This window comes from Camponotus floridanus, unplaced genomic scaffold, assembly GCF_003227725.1.
Source record: "Camponotus floridanus strain SB8 unplaced genomic scaffold, Cflo_v7.5 scaffold134, whole genome shotgun sequence".
Taxonomy (NCBI): Eukaryota; Metazoa; Arthropoda; class Insecta; order Hymenoptera; family Formicidae; genus Camponotus; species Camponotus floridanus.
Genome location: NW_020229253.1, coordinates 161,037 through 173,083, shown reverse-complemented (window position 1 = coordinate 173,083; position 12,047 = coordinate 161,037). Strand labels below are relative to the sequence as shown.

Sequence of the window (12,047 nt, the reverse complement as noted above, 5' to 3'; positions counted from 1 at the left end):
GAAAAGAGGTATTCGTGAATCGTGGCACGATTGCGGGAAATAAGAATGACGAGAGAGGAACCGAGAGAAAGGCAGAAAATCAACCGGGTAAGAGGAGGACCTCGCTTACGAGAACAAGAGGGGGATTTGTACAGTTAGCAAAGGCCGCGGCGAACGCGCGGCTCCACCTTCGATGATAGAGTATCAACGATCCCGGCATCTAAAGTCGGACAGAGATTGTTTTCCTCTCGATATATACAGCCGGAGCAACTCGCTGATCAATATCTATCCAAGCTGTCGGAGATCAAGCCGAACCGGATTCTGGATCTCTCCAATCGCGCGCGCACATTTTAGTTTATTGTTAGCAATATTGGCGAGCAATTGTTTGAATTTTTGGTCCAGATGCAAGCTTTCTAGAATTGAATATTAATTGACGATTAATAAGGAATAATGATTAACTTATAAAAATAAACAATAAAAATATTAGTATTGTAATTAATTTCTATAGTATTATTATCTTTAATTAATATTGCATTACTACTAACATTATATACTATTTATACATTGCATGATTCTCATTATTTATACTTTATAATTAAATGTCATTAGAGAGATACAGAGCAAGAAATTACGAAAGAAAAATATGAGAAAATAACGCGTATGATTCTTATCTTTTAAATTCTCGACCGTGATGATGAATCTCGTGTCTTGGAGCGAGGCTGCAGGAATTCAGAAGACACGTAACTCGTCGCATCCGCGAGTGCGAGAGATGCGTTTGTACAATAATAAACTACACGCGATAGTAAAGCCGAGAGCTGCATGGGAAAGATTACGTCTGCAAGCATCATCTCTCGATGCGATTGTCTCTTTCTCTCTCTCGTTCCCTCTCTTTGTTTCAGCGGTTCGTAGACGTCTCGTTACGAGAGCATCCTGTTACGACTATGGGAAAACTCCCGTGATCTACATGAGGCATACGGGGTGTTGTCAGTTAGATAACCCACTTCTCACGCGCACCCGCGCCTCTCACACGATAGGACCTTTTGAGGCATGACTGTTAGACGATTATGCTCGCGCAATTATTGCGATCACGAGCCGATTGTATAGAGGATCGCTATTTCATGCGATTCAACCTCTCCCGCCGAATTACTGCAATGCTTTCGAGGAAAAACGGAAAGTGGCCTAATGAACATTCGTTTTCACTCGGACTAGGCGTGAATAATTGAATAATTCAGCGCAAGAGTGAAATAATTCCGTAATATGTAAGGTATATTTCGGATACGATTTTTCGCCTACATAAGAATTAAATTCTTTAGATTATTGTAACACTAATATTTTCCAATATTTTTTTTAAACGATGCATATCTAATTTTGAGGAAAAATGTTCTAATGATACAGCTAAGTATATATGAATATGTTTTTAGAAGAAATTATTTGAATTATTAGTCAATCAATGTCGACACTATAATGAAATAAGTTTGATGTAACTCAACAATAATTGATCAATTTTACAAAGTAACATAATAACATAATTCTACTTTCCGGAACTACTTTCCAATAAAGCATTCATGTGATTTGCACGTAACAGCTTTCTGTTTATTTATCATAATGTACTATAAGAAATTCACTCGTTAACTTTCCTCGCATCATAGTTTATTATATGCGCTAATTGTTTTATATGCTAATTGTTTTATATGCTAATTGTTTTATATAGAATAATTGATCTGATATTATAAATATCATTACTAATTACATTGTACTATCATGTTATAATGTTTATGTAAAATAAATTAGAAATATTAATCGTAAATAAATCTTTCCATTAAATGAAAAAATTTATTTACTTATTTTAAATTGTTATTTAAAAAATTTAAAACTAAAAAAATATTTTTTGAATTTTAATAAAATTCTAAAAATAAAAAGGAACATAAAAATAATTTTTGTAAAGTTTCTTCCCTAGTTTCTAGAAATATTTCACGGATATCTTGTGGAAACCAGTTGGCGCAATTTCATTGATTGCCCTTTGCCAATAAATTATCCAATCAGAGCGAATCGCCTTTATCGCAGTCGAACCCTTTTACGGGTTTCGTTGTACAAACGAACGCGATCGGCGTACCTACACGCCCTTTTTTTATTTGATTTTCGATTCTGCACGCCTCTGGGACAAATCTTTCGTGTAATTTCCAATATTTCCGCCGACCGATCGAACATGTGTCTGCGACAGTATCGATTTCACGGCGACCTTTTATCGCGCTACGAATTTTCAAAGTGTAAAAAGGGTTAGGGTTCTTTTTTTCTTTTTTTCTCTCTCTTTTATTTCTTTAAAAGATACGTGAGTAGTATTATAAAAAAATATATGAAAAATATCAGGTAGATGATTGTATTTTTCTTTGTAAATATATAATTATTTCTTTTTATTTTTAATTCTACATAAAAACCATATTTAATGTACACTAAATATTTTTTATTATACAATTTTAAATATTATTCTAAAATATTAATATCCTAAAATATCAATTAATATTTTGTATAAAATTCCTAAGTTTTTTATTGAACTTTCTCTTAATTAAATTTTTTTTATTAAAGAGTTTGTAAAAAAGAGTAAAATCGTTTATTCGAACGTATAAAACATGATTTTTTTGAAGTTTTTAATTATTATTCTGTTATAATTGTTATATTTTCAGAAAATAATAATGGCGTGATAAACAATGTAAAAGACATATGAAATATTAATGACCACTGCAAGAAAGCGTGACAGAGAATCGCAATACGTTCACGCCTAAAAATTTGGCGTGTAATTAAAGAATCATTTCTTCCGGGCAATAAATCCGAATGTCATCAACAATGGAAGAAATAATTTATAATGACTAACTCGAGCAAATATTGTTCTGTAAATGTCCAACAATTAGTTGCTTTCTGTTCTCGCCTTATTATAAATTCTACGGGAGCATTCGAAGACATATAATGCCAAATATAGTGGCATGGTTTTGCTAAGAGAAAGTGGTTTTATTCAAGCTCTCATGGTAAGACCAACTTTGTCGCAGTTAAATTCCATTGCCTTCGGCTTTCAATATACAAAAAAATTATGAAAAATTACGTTCTTCTACGATGCTACTATTTATTCGTAATAATCTCAGACTTTTACATTTTACACGTATATGCCAAAAATAAATATTTCTGACAAGTAAATTTTATAAAATCTCTATTTTTTCTTTTTATACAGATTTCTATTAAATATTCTAATAATTATCACTATATATACTTTAAAAGTAGCTTTATTTTATTGTTATTATGTAATTGTTTTTTGCATATATTAATGCAATATAAATTTTTTAAATTTATTCTCAAGTTTACAGGAAGAGAAGTAGTAGAATGGGAATAGCATCTCTTTTTTAGATAAATAGTAGAATGTTCAACCGTTGCAATGTCTTCAGAAGATTAACATTCCAGCATAATGTTGTGAGATACATCGAGGATAGATTTGTGCCAGGTCAGTGATATCTATACAAGATGTAACGCTCATAAATATACGCACGACGCCTCAGGAAAATTGCTTAGGAGCGTTACAATTATGCAAATTGATCAAACGGTGCTGTAATCCCCTCACATTAAATATTCCATCTTACATTTACGGTATAAGAGAAATTTAGCGCAAAAACCGGCGGTGCACGACGAAAGCAATCATGATTTACATATTGCTCGTTATCAGACTGCAACAAAGTATCTGAGAAAATGATCAATTTCAAAAAAATATTTTGTAATTATGATCGAGTCGCACAGATAATCGATTTTAATCATAAAATTCTTTTTAGCACAAAAAAGATTTATTCTAAGAGAATCTAAATTTAATATTATTACAAATTAATTTAGCAATAAATCTTATTACTTATTGTTAATTTTAAGAACAGAAAAGATAAGTTCTATAGTTAATAATAAATCAATTCTACACTTTTAATATACATTTATTGCATTATTATATTTGTTTTAAGAACAAAATAATTGTAGAGATTTTTAGACATTTTAATTACATATTTCAAAACTTTATTAACTATAATTATAATAAAAGAAATATTTATCTCTTACATTCTTGCTATCTAGAATTTTTCTTGTCCAATTTTCTATTTTTCGTAAATTGTGCAAATAGACAAGAAATATTTACAATAGTCTTCTAGCGACATGTGTGACGATTGCTTCTATTCGCACGCGATTTCTGCGAAATGTCAAAAGTCGAAGATTCAAGTAATCGTCACCAGAAAGCGACAGATCTGTTTGTTTCGATTGTAGAAATTATTGACAGTACACTCGGAATATATGAATATCCTTCTCGATAACAAATCCCCGTGCGAACATTTACCACGCGTTCTTGATATTTTTCGTTACCGATATAGGCCGATCTTATTCATGATAGAAAACCAAGACCTGCAGAGCATTTACAGCAAACGTAATTTAAAATGTGAGTCATTCTGCAGTCATTCCGAAATCCAGCGTGTCAAAAATTGATGAGTTCGTGACCGATGGACACTAATATGTCGTACAAATCGTTGAGTGCTCCTATCTTCATATCACTAATCCTTTTACAAACTAATATTTCGTCTCGCACTGTTAAGTATACAAGATACACTCTGATAACTTTATTTGTTAGACATCTTACATTTTCTTTTATACACACACATTATATTATAGGATAATAATATTTAATTGATTAACAAATTTGCCTAATATACAGTCAAAATTTTTGTTATATTTTTAGCTTCTATTATTTCTATTTTATAATTTTGACAAAATAGCAATATTGGAAATATAATATTTTTTATTAGGATTCTTATATATATATATATATATATATATATATATATATATACAATTAAAATGAAATTAAAATGAAGAAAAAAATCATGATAATTTATGAAACAACGAATTAATTATTGCAATAAAAAATCAATTCCTATAGTACTTTTACATTAAAATTCTGTTCTAATTTATCTTGTTTTAACCCGATTTGGTTTCTGTAGTGATATGCATTATCAACTGATTAGCAAGTGCGACATATGGTCATCGTTGATTTTATTAGATTATCTACAACTTATTTTCAGCCATACATTGCGCACGATCGTTAGATGACTACGAGATTATGAACATTCACGAAGGAATATTATAAATTGTAAGTAAAACAAATAATTGCATATTACTTTATAACTTTTTTCATTATATATTTCCTGTACAAATAGTATCATATAAAAATGATTAAATATTTAAATATTTATATATATGTGTGTATGATTTATTAATATTCAAAAATATTCTAATTTATTTATAAAAAGAAATTAAGTTTTTTTATTAAAACAAAAATATACATTTTCTTTTATTTTGTAATATAATAAACGCCTGCATGTGATTTACCCGTTGTACTTTACAGCTAAACGGTATGCAAGAAAACTTTATAGAAAGTATAATACATTGTTAATAATATTGATTTACTGATACTTGAATTTTTTCTTTGTAATACTAGTATAAAAAGACATGTTTTAAGCAATTTTAATTTTTGTAAAAAAATTTTTTGCTTATAAATAGTACTTAAAATAAAAAAAACAATTTAAATCTTAAAGATTAAATGATAAAAAGATGTGTCAAACTCAAAACTTTTTATTAGCAAAATTTTTATTATAAAATATTATTTTATTTAATAACTTTGATGTTTCTTAGGTATATATACATATATTGCACATATAATTTTTCAATGCAATTGCAGTGAAAATATTCAGGAATTGATTGTAAATTTGGGGGCTGATTGTACACGATAATCCCGAAGCAGTGTAATCGTCCTAAAAACCTCTAATCTTCTAACAAGGCGGCTACATCGCCATGGCACGCGTCTAATGCATACACGAAGAGGAGCGGGGAGAAACGCTAGAGGTATCCCTCTATGATGATTATGGGGTGAACCTACTCGGTGCCCCATAGAGCCTTACGGTGGCCTGAGCTCGTGTGGAGGGGGCGAAATACCCCCGGGACGGTATATATGTTCTAAGAGCCCCTTGCCACATGCACAGTACCAAATTGTACCCCGCCTAGTCCGTTTGTCGATGAATTCTTATTTTTTTCATTTCCCATTTTGATCCGTCGCTTTCGTGATACGAAGTTTTATTAATCGCGTAAAGTTTCTTCTTATCACTTAAGAAAGTGCAGTTTCTATCTTGTGTTGTGTGCTATTTCAGGAAATATATTTTGTCCCTGAATTATTTAAAGGTACGTTGAGCATATTTGACAAAGTTTTAAATCTAGCGTTATTGAATTAAAATATAGTATATGTATATAGTATATGTATGTATATATGTGTATATAAATTTATTCTATAACATTTTTTAAATAAAATTCGATAAAAGAATATTAAAAATTTTTATCGATATTGTAAAAAAGTAAAATAATTTTATTCAATATTAAAAAGAAGATATTAATTAAAATATAAAATTAAGATAAAAAATATAAAATTAAAATATAAGATTAGGGTGAAAAAGTAAAAAAGTTTTGAAAGAAATATCTTTTTAAAATATACAATCGTATAATAATAGAACTTTGATTCGTATATAAAAGAATTAGGACAAAAATGCTTGATCGTTTCGCGTTACAGCAAAATAAATTCGGAGCGATGTCGTCGGAGTACTCCTTCTGTAGCGAGGGAGGTTTCGACGAACTCTCGAGCTCCTCTGATTCCGGTTTTGACGTGAGTTTTGAATCACCGAAACACGAAGTACCAACCGACACTCTCTTTCCTCCGGCTAAAGAAGAAAAACGCAAAAAAACGCGAAACACTCGTTGCAAAAGTCCCACGCAGGTACATATGAATTTATTACAAATTATAATTTATTTTCATCTAAATATAATTTCCCAAACATCTTAAGCTTTTATAGAAATTTAAAGGTCTAAAGATTCTTTAGAAATTGAAAAGATCAATTTCTTTTTTCAATTTTATTTCTACACAATTACAATCTTTATCTTAATTATCACTTTTTTATCTATTTCCTTAAAATAGATATTTCTTCTAATTAAACTTTTCAACTTTTTTCTCGCGAACAGGTGCTGAGACTAAAAAGAAACCGACGGATAAAGGCAAACGATCGCGAACGTCACAGAATGCACACTTTAAATGACGCTTTGGAACGCTTGCGAATGGCCCTGCCAACCTTTCCCGAGGACACGAAATTGACAAAAATAGAAACGCTCCGTTTCGCGCATAATTACATCTGGGCGCTATCACAAACCCTGGGCAACTCCGATGGTGGCGAGATTACGGTGAACGTCGGCAACGTCACGGTCAGCATCAGCGAAAACGGTAACATGATTACCTCGTCGACCGGAAGCTGCGCAGTGGCTGCCCAGAAGAGGCTCGGGCCCCAGCATACAGTGGGCTTTCCGTATCCTCCTCAGGAGCGATTCGTCGCACCAGAATGGCAGGAGTACGACTGCTATAGCGATCAGAGCGTGAGTCCACCAATGCAATATCAACCCTGTTACGATCAGAGGATGTACCAGGTTCATCGTCCTCAGCATCAGTTGCCACCGCCGCCACCTCATCATCACATGCCTCATCACAATAATATGTATCAGTGTCTTTAGATACATCGATGGCATGTACGCTTAATTTAATTACTCGGACAGCCGTTTCTTCAACGTCGATTATTTCTATCCACGAATCAATTTAGTTTCTTCAGCTTTGTCATAATCAGTGTTATTATATAATATTAGAAGAGATAGGAAGACAGATATTTTCTGGATATAACTTCATCGAAGGATTAAATAGAAAAAAGTTGAATATAATTATTACATCTCTGAAGAATGGCTGAAGAGTGTTTTTTTTCCAAAGAACTGACGTGAATGTAAAAAGACAGTGCTATGATTATATCGTTATCTACTTTGTAAGAGAGTATTTTATTCGAGAAATATCTCGCATCGCGTTTATGATGCTTATGATGTTTGAGGTGATTCTTTAATTCCGCTTTTAATTCTCAATGAGTGTATTTTTCTATACACAAGATCACAAAGAAAAATAGAAATAATCGAGGTGTACAACGTTATTTTTGCAAAAATGACGATTGTATAAAGTACATTTTTTTCCTAATTTGCCAATATTTTAGAAATAATTTAATCTAATATTCAGTGCGGAAATGTCTGATTTACCATTGAAAATTAATTATATATAATTAATAATTGATGGATTTCTTAAATCAGAAATCGTACTATCTACGTTCCTTTTATTCTAGTCATCAATTATACATTATTTTTAGCTGATCTCGAACGCTCGATCTCATTTTTGTTCAATACATCTTAAGCTAAATTTAAGTTATAGAACTAGCAATATATATATAAAACGTCCGCCAGTGCTCTTATCGTAATACGGAATTGTCTATATTCAAGAAGAATATATTGTACATAATTTATACTTTATCAATAAAAGCATATTTTGCCTATCTAGTTTTCTTTGTCAACTTTTATTATATTTGTGTATAATATGTTATTTGTTATAATATATTTCCAATGATTCGTATTTTAATATTATGAATTTTATAAAAAACACATGGAGGAGTATTAGAAGCCACAATCTATTGGCTGCATTCTTGCAACGAAATGCTTTGATCCACTTTACAGGAATGGAATAGTAGTTCTCGAGAATGAACGAGCACGTGCCAGGACACGCGTCCTGCACTAAAGCCACCACAGAGCAGATGTATCACAAATCGTGCCTGAAGTTACATCTACCCATATAATCCGAAGGATTACATGTAAAACATGACTGCAAAACGACCAATCCACGTAAGTGTTGAATAATCAATTTTCATAATTAGCTAATCATTCTCAAATCAATTTTTTATTCTTGTTTAAAAAAATATTTCGACGTAAGATTTATTTATTGTATAACATCAATTATCATGTGTACTAAGAAAATTACAAATGCATAATCATTGATAAATTATATACACGAATGTTACGTGAAAAAAATAAAAATCAATAAAAGCACATTTTGCCTCTCCATTTTGCTTTCTTTAGCAACTTTTTTTTCGCGAAGAATGCATAAACTGTATCATATTCGAGAAATAATTGCTTGTTATTATGCAAAAGCATCTTTATAAAGAAAGCAATTTGCATAACGAGAGCAAGTGGATGTCCCCTCGTTGTAACGTGATGGCCAAGTGTTAGCAAAATAAATAGGAGAGTTCGATCGTTCGATCAAACGGAGAACGAGCGAGAGAGGATCTATCAAAACAACCGTTCGGAGTGTCCAAAATGGAAGGATAATATTTTTCTATGCCCTCAAGGAAATTTTACTTAACTTCCGAGATCCTCTTTACCCCTTCGCCGCGATAATATTGATCTACGGTTACACAATTATTGTGGAAATATTATTCGATTAGAAATACGTAACATATTGTATTTATTTTATTTTATTTTTCTGACTATTATTTATATTTTATTTTTATATATTTTATTTTTTATATATTTAAATTTAAACTGCAAACATTTCTTTAGATAAACAAAAAAATTAATCTTCTTTTTCCTTTCAATTTTTCATAGAAATATTTAAATATATTTAGATAGAAATATCTAATTTGAGATTTTTACTCCCATTTTAATTTAATAATCTTTTTATGATTTAGATTTAATTACCAATATAAATCCGATCATTATAATGAGATAATTTTAAGCATTTAAAAAAATCAAATATTTTTTGTTGCGTCAACTTTATTTTACAAATTAATATTTCTGGGAATAAATGTGTAAATTTAGGCGATTTAACAAATCATTAATTCAATCGATCTATCAAGACTACACTGTGTGAACAATATCTTCCTATACAAGATCTATTTGCAAACAGCATGCAAGCTGCGACGAATCCGTTAGTACGCTTGATCGTTTCCCCAAATCTCGCCAATAATAGTAATGCCTCAATGGCGCCATTATGCGGACGATATATCAATGTGTGCAGAGCGCGCGACAGACGGCCAGCATCTATAAAGGTGTTGGATTTTGGGGGATTCAATCAGTTTTTGCTAAGAGCTTACTCCGTAACTACGCTCATGTAATAAAAAAAGATAATAACGCGTAAACGAACGCAACAAACAGTTTTATCGCCGGTTTTTATTTTCACAGAATATTTTTAATAGCGTTCAGAAATTTTCTCTATGCATTTCTTCGAAATTAATTTTTCCTTAAGACACAAATTGAACACATTTCTCTCTTTCCGTATTTGTTTCTCTTTTCTTTCTAATATTATTATATAATCATTTTATTAATAATGATCATGTTTGTAGTAAGTGCTTAATTCTTTGATTATTGAAAAGAATATTTGATTATTAATTGCAAAGCAATATAATATTAATATTGATTATTTATTCCGCATTTTTGAAGCAAAGAAAAGATGTTTTTTTCTTTTCAAAATATATGACAGTTCATATAAATACGAGAACAAACGGAATTCAAGTAAAGTGGTTAATAACTTCTCATCATTTTTTGGACGCACGATATTTTTTGCGTATCGCAGACGCAGTGATTTCGCTTCGATCGACCTCTCAGGTCGTTTCTGTCGAGTGCGCATATCGATCGCCATAGTCGGCCCTCATTGTACTGGCGCGCTGGTCTGTACGGTGACATACTGGTGGCTGACAGAGAGACGGTAATTCACCCCGTAGAGAGAGGGAGCGACACGGTCACAAGGGGAAGTACGGGGCACAGTCAGGAGGGTGAGACGGTCTTTCCTAATTCAGGAAAACTCGTAAAATTACCTTGACCGATCGTTGAGCACTTAATCGAAGATTAATGGCCGTGGCCTATGAAGGCCGGAACTCTTCGAGCGCGACTTGCTTTCGTTGGAAATCTAATTCGTTTTACGAGTCAATCGTGTCATTCTTGATTAATAAATTCCATGTAGGCCTCCTACATGATTGCGATAAGCACAATTATTCATTAAAAATATAGGGACAATCTTAATTGTTTCTTAATTCTGTAAAGATGAAAGCGATTCAATTATTTTTTCGATAAATTCATGAATTATTTAATTATTAATACTAAAGTTTTCATTATAAATTAATTGAAAGTTTATTCGCAAGCACGTCTATATGCTAACGGAAAATTTGCTAAGCATCATGTTTCTCTCTATCTCCGCATCTGTTTAGATGCAGGGTAGCCAGCTTTTCATTGCAAGTCGGCATTTGCAGGCCTTTGTGGTAAACCACGAACAATACCGGTTACGCTACCGCGTCTAACCAACCCCGATACATCATGGAACTCGCCACAATTTCTCCATTTACGATGACTCGTCCACGCTAAAATATGGAAAGCCTTATTTGAGTTGCAGCCGTCCCTTCCCCGCTCCTTCTGCCTTCCTCTCGGTGTCGGGATTCATGAAATTAATTAGAATGAACCGCGGATTAATGTGCGCACCCTCGCATAATGTATCGCCGGATAAATCTACAGAAGAATGAAATATGCACAAATCATACTATGCATTTATGCATTGATGTTATAATATTAAGATTAGTAGTACTACTGTGAGTAGAAAAATTAACAGCGATTGATACATTTATGAATTATTTATTAATTATATTTATAGAAAACCTTATATACTTCTATCTATTAAAAAAACCTCGAAAACTTCTAAAGAGAATATAATTAAATTCGAATAAAATTAAAATAAAAATTGTTATTTGTACTAATATCAATTATATTTATTTGTACTAATACTAACTACAGTATTATTTGTCTACTAACAATAATTTTAAAATTGATAAACTAATAAAACTTTTAAACTTAAAATTAAATATATTATTTATTATTTTATTAAGAGAAACTTGATGAAATGAATAAAGTAATTTATTTAGATGTATATACGGACAATATTTAGGTATTATATATAATGCAAAACTATTTTTTCGGAATCAATTTCCTAATAAAATATAATAAAATACAATAAATTTTTTGGAATAAAAAAGTTATAATTCAAAATATAATCTCTTATTTTGCATAATAAACGCAGAGAATAACTCAATATGAAGAAACTTCATCCGACAACCGTTAAATTT

General features: G+C 31.2%; 1 protein-coding gene across 1 annotated transcript; it reads left to right on the top strand.

Moving 5' to 3' along the window:
• Positions 1–6,035: 6,035 nt before the first annotated feature.
• LOC105250353 (basic helix-loop-helix neural transcription factor TAP) lies at positions 6,036–8,090 on the top strand. Its single transcript, XM_011256391.3, has 3 exons — positions 6,036–6,222; positions 6,605–6,808; positions 7,051–8,090. Exons 2-3 carry the CDS (start codon positions 6,623–6,625, stop codon positions 7,588–7,590), a joined length of 726 nt encoding a protein of 241 aa, XP_011254693.1. The 5' UTR covers positions 6,036–6,222; positions 6,605–6,622; the 3' UTR covers positions 7,591–8,090.
• The last annotated feature ends 3,957 nt before the right edge of the window (positions 8,091–12,047 follow it).